The 18,584-nt window shown below is 43.0% G+C and overlaps 1 protein-coding gene across 1 annotated transcript in view; it reads left to right on the top strand.

Annotated features, from left to right (window-relative positions):
• Positions 1-13,757, top strand: part of LOC110527562 (transmembrane protein 163a) — a 42,910-nt gene extending 29,153 nt beyond the window's left edge. The window contains exons 6-8 of the mRNA XM_021608930.3: positions 3,647-3,758; positions 7,736-7,877; positions 12,484-13,757. Of these exons, the coding sequence (XP_021464605.2) occupies positions 3,647-3,758; positions 7,736-7,877; positions 12,484-12,544 (315 nt within the window). The 3' untranslated portion in view covers positions 12,545-13,757. The remainder of the gene's footprint in view (positions 1-3,646; positions 3,759-7,735; positions 7,878-12,483) is intronic.
• Positions 13,758-18,584: the final 4,827 nt, after the last annotated feature.

Below are 18,584 nucleotides of genomic sequence, written 5' to 3'. Positions count from 1 at the left end.
CGCCCATTCATCCCATTGACGACAGAATAACATAATTTACGCTGACTATGTTACTAGTTTTGTTTAGCAGCCAGAGCAATGCTGCCACGTGACTAGTCATGTACATCACGGATATTCTTGGTAAAAGTTACATTTGGAAAAAGAGCTGCACCTGTTAAATCGTCAGAGTTATTTGACGAAGGTGAGTGTCATAGAAACTACAGAACTGCTATTCAGATACTATATAGAAATCTGCCTGCCTGCCCTTGAAGCAGGGCAGCGTAAACAGAATTGTTTTGTTGAGCCAACACTCCTACGGTATAAATGGTAATAGCAGAGCAATGTTTTTGAAACAGCTGAAGTGTATAGTCATTTTACTAATATTTGTAGGGTATGAAAAAAGTTTTAAAAAATCGGTAACACTTGACACCCGGTGCCACGTTATGACACTGACATAACCATGTCATAATATGTCTTAACAGCTGACATAACGTGTCAAAACCTGTTATAATATGGTCATAACACTGTCATAACCATGTCATAATATGTCTTAACAGCTGACATAACGTGTCAAAACCTGTTATAATATGGTCATAACACTGTCATAACCATGTCATAATATGTCTTAACAGCTGACATAACTTGACATAACCCGTTATAATAGGGTGAAAACACTGTCATGACACATATATTTACACCTGTTGTGGCACATATTGTGTTATTTTATGGCTGGTTATGACACCTACATACTGTAAGAGTGTCAAAACCCACATTTATTCTAATTAGTTTTTTCCCTGCCAAGAAGTTTTCATTTCGATTGAAAGTTTTTCTTAAATTCTTTGATGAAAACATTAAAACCCTTTGCACAGACAACAACTGCGATTGGACAATAAAACTAGCAGGGCCGAGCTCGCTGTATGCAGGGTTACATAGTGTAGGCCTTTGTATTTGTAATTAAAAAGATACTCAGACAGTATGTCATCACTATTGTTTTGATTGATTCATTCCAGTCAATCATTTTTTATTAAAAAGGCCTAGTTAACCGAGCCACCCAAAGTTCGAATATAAACCAAAGTTGATCACATTCACATTTTCCCAGAACACAAATAAATGGGCCTAATTTAGGCTATAAAAACATGACGTTATGTTTCCCCAAGGCCAGGTCCAGATGGGATCAGAGCACATAGGCTCCTCTAGGCTAGCTGTAGCTGTGGTTATTATCAGTGGACTACAGTCAGACTGAAGCACAGACATTGTGCACGTTGACAAATCAAGAGGCATTTTATTTTATTCAATTTTTTTGGTTGCTGGTATGGGCTTCCATAGAAAACGGCTTGTTGTAGTGAATTCACTTAAACTCATGTTTTCAGTTGCAATTTGCTTTTACACATGTCATGAGTTGCATATTATTAAGCCTGGTTCGTTGTAATGTTGAAAGGTAGGCCCTACTGTGCTTTTAAATTCGTATGAGAGGGTTAATCGTTCATTTTTGATGTGCTATCGTTACTTGATGAAGACATGCTATTAGCAACTCTGTGCTTTTGTCTTGAAGTTAAATGTAATGTACAGTAGCCTACAGATGAGAAAATAAACCTTTTAATTGGCTGCACATGTTTATGAATTGAAGAGTGTAATATAGTTTGGTTGCATTATTCAACAGTGTAACAAATGTTTTAGGAAAAATGTCTGTCATTGTTGAGTAGTTTGTGGTTACTGGCTAGTGGCTACTTTGATATTTACGGTCAATTTGAAGGTAAGGAAAGTATGTAATGTAGAATTCTGGTTCGCCACTCCGCTCCTCAGACTCTCCTTCATATCTCGTAGTGAGAATAGGGCAGGTGTATTAAAACTCAGTTTAAGAGGAGACACACCTTCTGCATTGGCTGGATAGATTTACCATTGTAAGACACGTTTTCAGGAGAAGGGTAGAAAATCAGGATGCAGCCTATAAGATGTGAATTCGATTCCTCACAGTAAAACCTGGACTGTCAACTGTAAATGTCAGGCACTGTGTTTGAATGTTGAGTGTGTCTCTCTGCCTGCATTCCAAACAACCCCCTATTCCCTACTACATAGTGCACTACTTTTGACCAGAGCCATGTGGACCCTGGTCAAAAGAAGTACACTATATGTGGAAAGGGTGCCATTTGCGACGCAACCTGTGAATTAGAGAGAGAGAGAGTGACTCACCCTCCTCCATACAGCCCTGATCTCTGCTTAGCCATCTCCCATCTCATCTCCTCAGAGGGCTTTTAAATGCCACGTGCCGGTGCTTCGTTCAACCCAAGCACCGCAGTGCTAAGAATTTTCAATATTAAAAGGAGTGTCAGAAGAAGTCATGACCTTCCCCGTCCATAGTGGATGTTGTGCCCCTGCACTAACATCTCAGTAATATATAACAAACTGTTTTTCTCATTCTAAACTCAACAATGACTCAGGAATATACCATGTGTTTACTGGGCTTACAGGTTTCACTGTCCTTCTACGTAATTGCAGTCTATCTCTGGCTGTTCTCTGTTACCTGTTTAAAACGCTTTGAGTCCCATATCCCGCCGGCAGGTTTTAGGGCTTCTAACCCCTTGTAAACATAGTGTGTTTGAGCTACAGACTGCTGGGATGTTGCATTTGATTGGTCTATTTCTTCTGCATCATGATACCAACCTTCAGCGTGTGATTGACAAGGGCTGAGCTAGAACGGAGGCTGAGCTAGACAGCTGGGTTGTTGCATTTGATTGGTCTATTTCTTCTGCATCATGATACCAACCTTCAGTGTGTGATTGACAAGGGCTGAGCTAGAACGGAGGCTGAGCTAACAAGGGCTGAGCTAGAACGGAGGCTGAGCGTTGTATGTGAGACAAGGGCGGATCCTGAAAATGGTTCTTCTAACAAAAAAGTCTGGTTTGACCTACAGACTATTATGACCCATATATGAAAACTGAGACTCTCACGAACATGCACATGTAATCTGTTTTGCTCTGGCGCTCACAGGCCACACGAGTCGTTAGAATGTAAGGGGTTCTTCTACATAGAAGATCATAGGAAATCCCAGGACAAAGTGTCTACAATACTGTAAGGGGTTCTTCTACATAGAAGATCATAGGAAATCCCAGGACAAAGTGGTATAATACTGTAATAAGCTTACATTGTTGCTGTCACAAACTCCACACAGTTGTCACTGACTAGTTTGATATTCATTTCCCACTGAGGAGAAAGTTCCTGTACTTAAAGCATTCTTATAAATTAGTTTTATATAAAGTTTTTGCTTGGTGGCCTAATTTTGTAGTTGTTGACATTTTTCAATGAAACTCCTAAATGAAACTGTTTATGGTTGTACTGAAAAGAAAATGGTCAAACACTTCAATGTGAGGCTAAATATGAGGGCAGAGCAAGCAGATTTATGAAAGTGGTGCATTTTTTTCACTGGGGGATTTAATGGGACTGATGAGGTTATTAACCTTGCAGAAATGCAGCTTTTCTTGCCTTCAAGGCCATAGTGCAATATTAATTCCACAGCGGAGGCAATCTGCAACACTTACCCACTCTCTCTCTCTCTTGCTCTCTCTCTCTTTTTTTTATTTATCTCTCCCTTTCCCTCTCTTTCCCTCTTCATCACCTCTCTCTCTCAATCCCCCCTCTCCTCTGTCATCTACTTCTCTCTCTCTATCAGGATGACTTCCTCTTCAGTGTTTCCATCGTCAGTGGTGTGATGTGTATCATTCTGTCCGTGTTCAAGTTCATGCTGGGCAGGGTGCTCACCAGCAGAGCCCTCATCACAGACGGTAGGTACCTAACTTGGTGTGTAGTTGCTCCAATACACTGATCTTGGGTCAGTTTTTTATTTTTCCAACTTGGATTGGGAGGAGGAGAAGATGATCCTTGATCTGTATTAACGCATACTTCTGCCTGATCTAGGCCACTCCCACTTGAGTTCAGGCCAGTTAGAGAATTGGAGGAAGGTGGAGCACGAGGGTGAAAAACTCCATAGGGAATCATTGAGAAAAATGAAAAGGGATGGTGTATGGCTATGGCTGTGTCTGAAATGGCGCCCTATTCCCATAGTGCACGAAGATGGAAGGTGATTGGCTTAAAGACACCATCATAAAATCTGTGGAATATATTGGGAACTACTTAGTGCACTATGTAGGGCAGTGACCATCAAATAGATTCAGCCGAGGGACGATTTATTTTCTTGAGCAGATGGTCAGAGGGCCGGAACATATAGGGAAGAAGATGGCGCCAACAGACATGGTAGCTCTGCTTCGAGCTCCTGAGCCACTTTGCAGTATTTTTTTTTGTGTGTATTATTTCTTACATTATTAGCCAAGAACATTTTTTGTGTTATTACATAATAACTTTTGGATATCAGAGCGGCAGTAACTCACCAGTATTACGACCATGAATACGACTTTCCAGAGTTGGATCCTTTGTTCAAGCCCTCTGCCGTCGGCAGAGAAGAGGTATTCAGAGTGGACTTCTAGTCCTACTCAGGAGGCGTGCACACCATCCACCGCTTCCGAGTATGTTACTCTCTAATGTTCGGTCTCTAGACAAAAAGGTGGACGAGCTCAGGTCGAGGATCTCCTTTCAGAGAGACTTTAACAAAGCATATTTGAGGAAAAGGCTACCGAAGTTCTATCAACAAGTTTCATCCAAATCCAAGATGGCAGCTCAGTAGAACGTGTATAACTGTCTTTGTCTTATCCCGTGTCTTATCCCTTGTAAATAGCTGGTTTTATTCATATATATCTTAATCTCACTTTCTATATACAAACTAAATATACTTTCCTGTAACCCGCCTCACCCAATGTGGTACGGATCTGTTATTTTTATTCCTTATAACTGGAACTTCCATCAGGAGATGGACTCACCTATTGCTACTTTCCCTGGACTGTTTCAATAACACGGTACCTCATTTTGTTTACCTGTCGGCCCCGGCCTCAAACTCAGGTCCTGTATGTACCTAACTGACCCGCTCTGCCCATTCATCGCCATTTACCCGTTGTTGTCTTAGCTCTCCTGATCAACACCTGTGATTGCTTTATGCCTCTCTTTAATGTCAATATGCTTTCACTGTAGAGCGGGACGCTCAAAATGCCTTCGTCCTACCACACACACATGCAGAGACCTCATCTACGTTAATTGATGCCTCCAGAGACGAAACCTCTCTCATCATCACACAACGCATAGTTTACCTCCACTGTACTCAAATCCTACCACACCCTTGTCTGTACATTATGCCTTGAATCTATTCTACCACGCCCAGAAATCTGCTCCTTTTATTCTCTGTCCCCAACGCACTAGACATCCAGTTCTTATAGCCTTTAGCCGTACCCTTATCCTACTCCTCCTCTGTTCCTCTAGTGATGTAGATGTTAACCCAGGCCCTGCAGCCCTCAGTTCCACTCCTATTCCCCAGGCGCTAACATTTGTTGACTTCTGTAACCGTAAAAGCCTTGGTTTCATGAATGTTAACATCAGAAGCCTCCTCCCTAAGTTTGTTTGGAGACGACACAACAGTAGTAGGCCTTATTACCAACAATGACGATACAGCCTACAGGGAGGAGGTGAGGGCCCTGGTGGAGTGGTGCCAGGAAAATAACCTCTCCCTCAACGTCAACACAATGAAGGAGCTGATCGTGGACTTCAGGAAACAGCAGAGGGAGCATGCCCCCATCCACATCAACAGGACCACAGTGGAGAAGGTGAAAAGATTCAAGTTCCTCGGCGTACACATCACTGACAATCTGAAATGGACCACCCGCACAAACAGTGTGGTGAAGAAGCCGCAACAGGGCCTCTTCATCCGCAGGAGGCTGAAGAATTTTGGCTTGGCCCCTAAGACCCTGACAAACTTTTACACATGCACAATTGAGAGCATCCTGTCGGGCTGTATCACCGCCCCGAACCGCAGGGTTCTCCAGAGGGTGGTGCAGTCAGCCCAACCGGGGGCACACTGCCTACCCTCCAGGACACCTACAGCACTCGATGTCACAGAAAGGCCAAAAAGATCATCAAGGACAACAACCACCCGAGCGACTGCCTGTTCACCCCGCTATCATCCAGAAGGCGAGGGCAGTACAGGTGCTTCAAAGCTGTGACCGAGAGACTAAAAAACAGCTTCTATCTCAAGGCCATATATAGCCATTACTAGCCGTCTACCACCCGGTTACTCAACCCTGCACCTTAGAGGCTGCTGCCCTATATACATAAACATAGAATCACTGGTCACATTAATAATGGATCGCTAGTAACTTTAATAATGTTTACGACCGGCTTTACTCATTTCATATGTATATACTGTATTCTATTATTTTAGATTTGTTTTTATTGTTGTGAATTGTTAGATACTACTGCAGTGTTGGAGCAAGGAACACAAGCATTTCGCTACACCCGCAATAACATCTGCTAAATATGTATATGTGACCAATAGTTTGATTTGATTGTATAAACGCAACTTGCAACAATTTCAACGATTTTACTGAATTACAGTTCATATAAGGAAATCAGTCAAATGAAATAAATAAATTAGGCCCTAATCTATGGATTTCTCATAACTAGGCAGGGGCGCAGCCATGGGTTGGCCAATCAGAATGAATTTCCCCCCATAAAAGGTCTTTATTACAGACAGAAATACTCCTCAGTTTCATCAGCTGTCAGGGTGGCTGGTCTCTCTTTCCATATTTTTAGAGCCGGTAGGTGCTGGGATTTGTACCCACACAGACAGGAGAATCGCCCAGTACCCTCAGGTACTGGGCCACACATCTATTTCCTTCTACAATTGAGAAAGTTGTTCACTACTTATGAGTCTTTATGGACAACTCCGTAGCTCCTGAGCTCTTAAAATGTCCCTTCTCGTTTCAATAAGAGATTTGTGGCAGACAGGCTGGCGTCAAACCAGTTTGAAAGGTCAGCTTTGGATGGAGACACTCGCTCATTAACGTGTGTGTGTGGGGTTCATTAAATTGTATGTGACAGCTAGCAGAATAGGAGTTAATTACCCACCAGATTTTCCTCTCGCTGCGTGACATTAAACACGCCTTCAAAGGGGCAATCTGTGATTGCTACATACAGTTTTGGACTTCTAAATGAATGATATATATATACTGATATATATATTGATTCTTGAAGAATATAACTTATAAATGCTTCATAAGCAGTTCACCTGTCACACTCCTTGAGAACACAAAAATATAAGCTTGTTTTGCTCCCTTGTTTTTAAACAATGTCACTGTCACTGGCTAGCCTCAGTGTAATTTTGATCTCATGGATGGTCAGTCCTCGCAGTTGTTTACCATAACAGTGGCAGGGTGTCCCTTTTGTTGTTCGAACTGCATATTGCCCCTGATGTTCTTTACGGAGGTAATTGACGTGCCCAGTCTGGTCATGTCAAATGTGCAGTATGTAAAAGACTGGCAGAGGTCCTCGTCAGTCGGCGTCTTTTTGAGGTGCAGAGGAGCCAGGAAGTGGGCTCTTATACAGTAGGAATCGAATGAGGAGAGAGACAATAGAAAAGGATTCAAAGTCGTCTCTCTGTTCGTCCGTGTCTGTCGGTCTTAGGGTTTGGATAAAGACTCTGTTGCAGACAACATGTCATTTCATGAAATATATGTACATACATGTGTTCATTATTGTTGTTAACGTTCATGCTATTTCTACATAGTGTGTTGGAATTCCCTACGTGATAATACAGTTGACTAAACTAAGCTGTCTGTCTACCTGCCTTCCTGTCTGTCTACCTGTCTTGTCCGATCTACAGGTTTCAACTCCCTGGTGGGCGGGGTCATGGGCTTCTCCATCCTAATCAGTGCCGAGGTGTTCAAGCACGATCCCAAAGTCTGGTACCTGGACGGGTCCATAGGGGTCCTGATAGGCCTCATCATCCTGGCCTACGGAGTCAAGTGAGTGGGTACATTGTGTCGAGCCCTCAAACTCAACTCTGGACCTCGAGGCCAGTTCCACTTCATGTTGTCATTGTTCCCCTCTCATCGGGGACTGATTTAGACCAGGGACACCAGGTGGGTACAATTAATTATTAGGTAGAACCGAAAACCAGCAGGGTCCGGACCCCGTAGGGTAAGAGTTGAGTACCCCTGGTGTAGGAGGAAGCTGCCTCTAAACACTGATCTTGGGTCAGTTATGCCCGGTAAGAGTTAAGGTTAGGATTCAGGGAGGGGAAGCTAATCCTAGATGTGTATGTAGAAGAAACATAATATTCAATATTCACTGTTACACACATGTACATAGTTATGCTCCCTGAAAAACACACTTATTTAAGTATCAGAAATATTGTCATTTAAATTGTAACCATTCAGAAGAACCTTGGAGTAGAAACTACATTGCCCGGTGCCCCAGTTGGTGGCGATTTAACCATTTTATGACCAAGGGAATGATGCGAAACGAACATGGCCAGTGTTTCGCTTAGATTGTTTTCCAGGTGGGGCCCAAAGCAACATTCATACAACAAAACGGTCAATACGCTTGTAAACTTTTGGTGCTAACTAACTATAAAAAATTGTTTCCCCCCACAGTAAGTCAAGTTAGTTAGCTAGCTACAATTATTTAGTTAGTTAGCTAGCTACAATTATTTACAGTTAGTTAGCTAGCTACAATTATTTACAGTTAGTTAGCAACTGCTCCTAAACTATTTTTTTTTGCCTGTAGTGTCAACACGCTTCCAAAAATAGAAAGGTATTTAACATTTGACAGATTTTGACCTAATTTACTTTCCTTTTTTCCCGACTGTCCAGAGAATAGTCATGTCAAAGTATGTAGAGGTCAAATTCTCGCAGAAGCAATGAATGTAGAACCACAGTGCGGCAAAGAAATAGAGCTTTCCTTGCATGATCCCAGCGATGGTGACCCTCATCTGACTGTGCAGTCGGGGAGAGGAGAAGGTGCTGCTGCTCTCTTTCATGCTTTTCGTGTGTCTTCCCAGGTAGCGCACCGTAGCACATCTCAACCAAACCATCAGACAGACTAAAAAAAAAAAAAATTATAAATTATTTTCAAAACAAGACATTTGGAGGACTAGACGCAGGGCCATATGTTGATGTACAGTTTAAGTGCTGTTAGTCTTTCCTGATAAATCTTGAGAGAGAAAAAACTGTAGTTGAAAGTTCAACAGCAAAGCCAAACCAACTGAACAACACCCTGTCGATAAATATGGCCCAGTAGATAATGATTTTGATGTTCCTCTTCACCCAGGCGAAGAGAGCTCTCTGGGCAAGGATGATCTGGGTGTTGAAGAAACAATGAATCCAAATAAGAGTTTGACATGCTGCTGGATACAGTCTACCCCACTATCAGATAAAAAGCGAAGATGAGCTCTAGCTGCGAACTTCAAATTACAATACCAGAAACTAGGTACTGTAGACTGTGGTGAATCCCACCATAGATCCCGCTAGTATCTTCACAGGCTCTTCCAGTCTCTCTCTGCCTCGCGGTGGATGGAGCATGCAGAAGGATCTCTCGTAGTGATATCTTCTCTGACAGCGTCCAGGTGCTCAAACGCCGGACACGCCGCCAGGGGTTTCAGGTGTCGCTCAGGTATTAACTATTTACAATGGATATATGCAGGAAAACACATTTGAGCATATTTACATTGACCGAGAGGAAACTAATGAGCTGTAGAAAACTAAAAGAGGAACTATGGAAATATAGAACATTGCAAAAATGTGACACTAATATGCTATCATTGGAGGGAGAGAGGGATTAAAATGGGCCCCTGACAGCACTACTGTTTTTGGCGGTATCTGTCAGGATGGCATGGTATATCAGCTTTCATATCGGTATTGGATGATACTGGTTTAAGAATCGTCATCAGTATTGAACCACCTTAAATGAGCTATCCCATCTTTTTTTGCTTTTTTCTTGTTATTGGGTGCAATTGTGAACAAAAGCAATATCAGACAACATCCAATTGACATAATCATTGGTTTACTGCAGCCCAAGGACTCAATCCTACAAGGCGGGTGGGGAAGTTAGGAGATAGGCATCTGCTGGGCATTTGAATTGCCTGAAGAACAGTGTCAGTGATTTCAGCAACGATGTCTTCGGTGAGGCAATTCCATACTCAAACAGCAGATTGTAGGGGGGCGTCTGTCCAGGGAATTTGCAGCTCCCCCAGACAGGGAGTTGACATGCTTCCACCATTTCCTACTGGTTAAGGTCTTATCAGTAAGCTCCTCATTGAGTTTGACGTTGCTGTTCCTTCTAGCCTGCTTCTCAGCCTGGTTGTAGGAGTGTCTTGCTTGGGCATATTTTAAATGGTTGTTAGCAGTGTTGTTTTTCTGAAGCTGGCGGGAGAGGTCTCGCTTCTTCCTTGTAGCTCTCCTGTACTTCTTGTCAAACCATGCCTTATCTCCAGACTTTTAGGTGACAATTCTGCCCGGGCATGTAATAGCTATATGTATAGACATATCATTACAGATTATGTTTGTGACCTAAAAACATATCCTTATAATCGTGATCTTTTCAAACTGATAACTGCTCAAATGAAGAACTTTAAAGATGGAAAGACAAATAGGTACAGGAGAGTACATGCCTGGGGTAGGGAAAACTCTGTCAATGTACCACAACCTGTTTGCATCTTAGATACAGATGGAAAACACAGCAAAACTCATTCATTTAGTGTTTGACTCATTTGTACAAGAGAAGGCACCTCACAGCCTTCATTATGGACATCAGACCCATATTAAATTAATCCAGATGAAGGTTTATAAAACAATAATTTTTAAATTTGATTTCATGAACTAATCGTGGATTACAAGGTTAGTCAGGCCTATGGTCAAGCCTGTGATTCATCCACCGTAGTCCAGGAATATTTTAGGTGACAAACTCTTTTAGGCAATGCATATTGGTAGGGGAAAAACATGTTATACCCACTATCAGTGTTTCCCCTATATTGAGTTAGCAGTGGCGGGCCGCCACTTCTAAATCGTGGCAGCCACTACGAAAAATGAATATTATTTTATTTAAAAAAATAATTTTTGTGATGGTAAAATGTTTTCAGTGTAAACTTAAACGACTAAAACCAGATGTAAAGTATTTAAAAAGATAATGGAGCAATATACACTGAGTGTACAAAACATTAAGAACACCTGCTCTTTCCAAGACAGAATCCAGGTGAAAACTATGATCCCTTATTGATGTCACGTGTTAAATCCACTCCAATCAGTGTAGATGAAGGGAAGAAGATAGTTAAAGAAGGATTTTTAAGCCATTAGACAATTGAGAGATGGATTATGCCATTCAGAGTGTGAATGGGCAAGACAAAAGAGTTAAGTGCCTTTGAACGGAGTATGGTAGTAGGTGCCAGGCGCACCGGCTTGTGTCAAGAACTGCAACGCTGCTGGGTTTTTCAGGCTCAACTGTCTCCCGTGTCTCAAGAAGGCTCCACCACGCAAAGGACATCCAGCCAACTTGACACAACTATGGGAAGCATTGGAGTACATGGGTCAGCATCCCTGTGGAACGCTTTCGACACCTTATAGAGTCCATGCTCCAACGAGCTGAGGCTTTTCTGAGAGCAAAATGGCGGGATGCAACTCAATACTAGGAAGGTGTTCCTAATGTTTAGTATAGTCAGTGTGTTTTTAAATATGATCATCTTTGAGAAGTAACAACCACCAAATGAAAAACCAGACAGTCAGGGAGAATCTAAAATTACAAACATGTCATGGCATGGGCCACCCATTCATTTTGTTATGTTTGAGTCACTCAGATAGCATAAGCCATGACAAAATGTGTAGAAATGCATGGAATTATCTTTTAAAAAAAAATAATAATTTCTCTCATTCCTTTGACAAAAAGTTTCCTGCAATTCTACACAAACTTTAAAACTGTAAAATGTTCTCTCCGCCCCATTGCAAAATGTGCAGAAAATTTGCTTTAAAACTTTGGGGAGGCCAAGAGGACGGCCTCAAAAAAATGTGGTCACAGACGGCGCCATTGGAGACTCCCACTACCACAACCCCCCCTTACGCTAACTTTTCCACTGCCGCTGAAGAAAATCCTATGGGAAACAATGCACTACACTGGCAGTGCAGCCTTTCACCAGGCTTGGCAGTGTTCTGTCCCAGGGAGCATTCCAATCATGAAAGAGACTCGGGGGAGAAAGAAATCCAAACATGACACCACAGGGTGCATCAACAAATGCACCAATAAAAGCAGCTGCAGTGGTTACACAAATGTACTCAAATAATCAGACGTGATAGGTTCAGTTACTCAACACATTCTGAACTTCCTCTACAATGAACGACGGTTTTCACTCATTTAATATTGGCAATGAAATGCAGTTGCATCTCTCCCTGTGTGTGTGTGTGTGTGTGTGTGTGTGTGTGTGTGTGTGTGTGTGTGTGTGTGTGTGTGTGTGTGTGTGTGTGTGTGTGTGTGTGTGTGTGTGTGTGTGTGTGTGTGTGTGTGTGTGTGTGTGTGTGTGTGTGTGTGTGTGTGCCTGTGTATGTTAGCGATTTCATTAATGTGAATGTCTCTTTCCTGTCACAGGCTGCTGGTTGATATGGTCCCTCGAGTGCGACAGACGAGGAACTACGAGCGCTTTGAGTGACAGAAGACCACGGGAAGGGCAGCGAGGGCTCAGTGGGGGATGGGTTCTAGGTTATATACAGTATGTGTACGTCCAGTGTCTGTTCTAGGATATGTATATCTACGCCCAGTCCCTATCCTGCTCAGCTCCATTCTTCCTGGTAGATCTCTCCAGTCACCATGACAAACCTATTGATTGATTTAGACCTCACTTGTGCCAGCCCAGTGGCATTTTAGTGAGACCCAAGTGGTCCATTCTGCAGCGTTCCCCCTGTCTCTCTCTGACTCCGAACCTGATCCGTCCATAGGAGTCATTACGAAGTCAAAGGGAAGACGGAGGAGGTTTCCCTCAATGTTTCTCCTCCTCCTCTGCCGAAGCAGGGGGAGGCGGAAGGACAGACCGAAGAACGTGGCCTGCTGAGTCGTCAGGAAATTATGCCACTGCCGCTACAAAGGCACTGCACATTGTCCACTGATTACAGTCTGGTGTTCATATCTCTATCTCCACTTGGACAAGATGGCTGATTCAGATATGCATCTCAGTCCTTATGGGATTTCAATGGTTTCTAATAGGCTTTTTCTTTTGTTCAGTCTAATGTGTCCCCAATGGCACTCTATGCCCTTTATAGTGCACTACTTTTGACCACCCTATTCCCTTTATAGCGCACTACTTTTGACCGGGGCCCATAAAAAGTGCACTATGTAGGAAATAGGGTGGCATTTGGCACACACACACAGCCTATTTCTGTTTATGACACCACTGCTCAAAGTAGATGTGTTGCGTTTATGTAGTCGTGATGTAGTAACAGGTAAAGTATATTTTAGGGTGGTAGTTGCTACTATTCGTAGCTATAGGGCATGTTTGCTATCCCCCAAAAAATCAGCAGGGGAAATTGATTTCTGAGATGCCCATTGTATTATCAATTGTAGACACAATAGTATAGTATAGCAGTACACTGTGCAATAACAACATGACAGACGACTCTTATCAATGGCTTGTGTCCCAAATGGCACCCTAATCCCTACATAGTCACTATGGGTCCTGGTCAAAGGTAGTGCACTATAGGGAATAGGGTAATATTTGGGACAAAACCTGTATCATTTGATTAGTGAATATGAAAGCACAAATGTCCCTGTCAACAACTCATGTATGGATTATGTGTTTGCTGTATTGTTTAAGAGGGCCACATTAAGGGGTGTTGAATAAAAGCCTGTGGCAGACCATCAACAGACAACATGACTGGAGACAAAGACTCTAGCCAGAGATTACCGCGCTGGAATTAAAAAATTAAGTATTTTTCTGTGCACCACAGCCAAGTCTGTTGGCTAGAGCACAACAGGTCATCCCTTTTTAGGCCATTCTCTCTTCCTTATCTAATTCCTTAACCATGTCTGATGGGGGAAATACGGTCGTCCTGGCGAGTAAATATACCATATACAATGATATTGTTTAAAGCTTTCACAATCTGCCACGATGGATGTAATTATATATGTAGTATATACACTACATGACCAAAATGATGTGGACACCTGCTCATCGAACATCTCATTCCAAAATCATGGGCATTAATATGAAGTTGGTCCCCCCTTTGCTGCTATGACAGCCTCCACTCTTCTGGGAAGGCTTTCCACTAGATGTTGGAACATTGCTGGGGGGACTTGCTTCCATTCAGCCACAAGAGCATTAGTGAGATCAGGCACTGATGTTGGGCGATTAGGCCTGGCTCGCAGTTTGTATTCCAATTCATCCCAAGGCCTTTCATGGGGTTGAGGTCAGGGCTCTGTGCAGGCCAGTCAAGTTCTTAGACACCGATCTCAACAAACCATTTCTGTATGGACCTCACTTTGTGTACGGGAGCATTGTCATGCTGAAACAGGGGACTTCCCAAAACTGTTGCCACAAAGTTGGAAGCACAGAATTGTCTAGAATGTCATTGTATGCTGAAGATTTCCCTTCACTGGAACTAAGAGGCCTAGCCCGAACCATGAAAAACAGCCCAGATCATTATTCCCCATCCACCAAACTTTACAGTTGGCACTATGCATTGGGGCAGGTAGCGTTCTCCTGACATCCGCCGAATCCAGATTAGTCTGTCGGACTTCCAGATGGTAATGCGTGATTCATTACTCCACCACTCTAGCCGACGTTTGGCAATGCGCATGGTGATCTTAGGCTTGTGTGCGGCTGCTCGGCGATGGAAACCCAGTTCATGAAGCTCCCGACAAACAGTTATTGTGCTGACGTTGCTTCCAAAGGCAGTTTGGAACTCGGTAGTGAGTGTTGCAATCTAGGACAGCACATTGCCATTGCCTGACTTGTTGGAAAGGTGGCATCCTATGACGGTGCCATGTTGAAAGTCACTGAGCTCTTCAGTAAGGCTATTCTACGACCAATGTTTGTCTAAGGAGATTGCATGGCTGTGTGCTCTATTGCATGGCTGTGTGTTATACACCTGTTCTACACCTGTCAGCAACAGGTGTGGCTGAAATAGCCAAATCCACTCATTTGAAGGGGTGTCCACATGCTTTTGTATATATAGTGTATGTGGTTTGCAAAATGAAAAGAATCCACATAAATCATTGTTATGTGAATTACATGAATACAATGTTGACATTATACAATTACATGCATGCAGTGTTGACATACAGCAATTCAATGTTGACCCATTGCACAAGGAGTGCACTTAAGGGCTCTATTCAATCCGAATCGCGGAAATTCAGCATTACAGCATGATTGAAGGCAATGTTCCCGGGTTGGCGGAGACTGCGTTCACGGTAAACACTGCAGATGTGGACTCAATAGGAAATTACCTTGAAATCAGTAATGCTTCAGGATACAGATTGAATAGAGCCCTAAAGGAAGATGATTGAAATCGAGCCTTCAAGCTGTGCATGCCGATTCAGTCTTTCAGAATACTGTACCAATGAAAGTTGACAATAAGACATTAGTTATTATAGTGCACTATAATACAAAATACATTTTTGTACATATAGAAAGGGATTTTTGTTTACAGGTGGGACGGGTCATTGCACTCACTCCAAATGGCTTTTTAGACCAGGATTCAATCTGAGGCTCGTTATAGAGCAGTGCACTGGACAGGCAAAAATGCACTTTTTAAAGTTAACTTACACTTGAGCCGACATTCGCAGCATTTGCTATAAATGCGATCTCCACGAACGCTGGGGAAATTGCCTTTAAAAGGGGCGCTGGGGCCTCCCAGGTGGCGCAGTGGTCTAGGGCACTGCATCGCAGAGCTAGCTGTGCCACCAGAGACTCTGGGTTCGCGCCCAGGCTCTGTCGCAGCCGGCCGCGACTGGGAGGTCCGTGGGGCGACGCACAATTGGCCTAGCGTCGTCCGGGTTAGAGAGGGTTTGGCCGGTAGGGATATCCTTGCCTCATCGCGCACCAGCAACTCCTGTGGCGGGCCGGGCGCAGTGCACTGCTAACCAAGGTTGCATAGTGTTTCCTCCGACACATTGGTGCGGCTGGCTTCCGGGTTGGATGCGCGCTGTGTTAAGAAGCAGTGCGGCTTGGTCGGGTTGTGTTTCGGAGGACGCATGACCTTCGACCTTCGTCTCTCCCGAGCCCGTACAGGAGTTGTAGCGATGAGACAAGATAGTATCCAATTATTAGTAGTTACTACGAAATTGGGGGGGAAAAGGGGGTAAAATGAAAAGGGGCATTGTTGCATGTCAACTGTGCTGCACTATAACATACTCTGGATTGAATCATGGCCTGACTCTAATTCTTACCTTTTGTACATAGCAATGAATTCTTGTACATATTGTAATATAAGTTGATATGTTTACATTGGTATTGCCAATTTAAGCAGAAACTAGATTGGCTAGATAATCGGTTGCGGTGTTGTTCTGTATTAAGAGTGCTAAGTCAATATTTGTCTTCTCAAAGTAAAGTGTTATAGACGTACTAAGTTCAGGATCTAGGATGGGTTTCAATTCACTTCGATAATGTGATTGAGCAAGAGTTGCACCACTGTAACCTTTTGTTTTCTGTGACTGTTTTCAGTCAAAAAGGATGGATACTAAAGCAACCCCCTAACTTTATGGCTGTGTTCCAGGCTGACTACATTGCAGAAGCATGCCAGATCTCACAACGCCTAACCCTAATATCAGTTTACCACATCACGGTGGATTCATCTGATACCCGACTCTGTGGCCGATGACATGGCACACAAGCATTGGTTGATCCAATGCATGTCTGCAATGTAGTCGGCCTGGAACGTGACAGGCTCCTTGGAGCACCATGGCTCTTAGCCCAACGGCCAGCAGGAGGCGATATTGAGTCGTTTCATCTTACCTTCCAAACGCATTGTAGGAAACTGTGTATCCCTCGTGGACGGTTCGTACCTAAAACATCCTCTATTCAGGCTGCAAAGGTGTCGATTTCCTCCTTAACTATATTTAATGGTGAGAAGGTGGGGGAAATATGTACTTTATGCTACCATGCTAGAGTGGCTAATGCTACTTCATGATGTTGCTCCATGCGTTCAGCCAGGGGTAAACAACAGACTGCTGCAACATGCAGCCGAATACACTCGTGTAACTCGTGGACCGCTTCATACCTAGAACATTCTCCATTCAGGTGTCAATTTCCTCAACTATATTTAATGGTGAGAGGGCAACATAAATGCCTAGGAATGGTAGTCCCGGATGTGGCGTATCGTGTTCAGCCAATCAGTTTGCAGCAGTCTGTTGTTTACCCCTGGCTGAACGCAGGGAGCAACATCATGAAGAAAGCATTAGCATGAATAGAGAATGTTTTATGTACGAACCGTCCACGGGGGATACGCAGTTTCTCTGGACCCCAGCAAGGTTTTGTTTCAAGGTCTGACCCACTGGGCACAGTCATCAATTCAACACTTATTCCACGTTAGTTCAACCTAATTTCATTGAAATTACATGGAAACAAAGTTGATTCAACCAGTGTGTGCCCAGTGGGGAGGCACTTTTTCAGTCACATTCCTGAAGCCCAAGAAACAAACACTTAACGTCCTAGTACACACGGCAATGAAAAAGGTTTATAAATTACTTTTAGAAGGGTTACTTTCAAAAGTATGTGTTAAATAAAAGTAGACCGATGTCAGGCACATGGTCCCTCAGAGCTTGTGGGCCCCATGCTTTGTGGGGGCTGCGGGGTGTCTGGTAGGCCGGTGGATACTTGCTGCAAACAATACGCTTGGACGGTAAGATGAAATGACTTAATATCAACATCTGCCTGGCCTTTGGGCTACATGGCTCGCTGGTCTCGGACACCAATCAAAGACAGTGAGGTATCAAAGGAGGCATATCATTTATTAGCAGATGGAAATCCTTTCCAAGCCACAATTGCACTGCACAGAAACAGCCTTAACCATTGACCTGGGGCACATTCTGTAAGTAAACTGCTCAGAACATTGCAGAAAGAAATGCAATGCATAGAGCTGACATGATGCATAATTTTACAAGACAGAAAATCATCTCTGCTTCTACAAAATGCATTTCTATGATAATTACATATTAATATGAATATTGTATAACATTGCACACATCTGAACAGACCCCAGAATTCTGGAAATGAGAATATAAACTTTGAAAGTTTACTTGCAGGGAATTGCTCTTGTAAACAGTTGGAAATGCTGTCGTTTGTGATTCTCTTCTTAATGTCTAGCGTAGTTGGTAATGTGTTCATATGAGGTCTATGCTTGCTGCAGTATGTACTCTATATTATTTACACATTAAACTCACTGTAACACCCCTAATGTGTTAGGGGTGTTTCTACACATCTGAGAGAACTTTACTTTTTGGGAGAGCGGGCACCAAATGTAAGAAAACGGACAGAAACTGGGAGTGATTACCAGAACTTGGCCAATAAGAAAAACAAATTTTTGTTTTCAATTGGAAAACATTTTAAAATGTTTTCATTTACATGACTTAAAGGACACGAAACAGGAATATATATATTTTAAGGTACTGCAAAACAGTTTATTTGAGCTCCGACTTTGAACAGTAATCACACAAAACTCAGGGCTGGAATCAATCCGTATTGCCGAAGTTCAGCCATA

Source organism: Oncorhynchus mykiss, chromosome 7 (genome assembly GCF_057628025.1).
Source record: "Oncorhynchus mykiss isolate SJ-2025 chromosome 7, ASM5762802v1, whole genome shotgun sequence".
Taxonomy (NCBI): Eukaryota; Metazoa; Chordata; class Actinopteri; order Salmoniformes; family Salmonidae; genus Oncorhynchus; species Oncorhynchus mykiss.
This window is presented reverse-complemented; position numbering and strand designations above follow the sequence as displayed.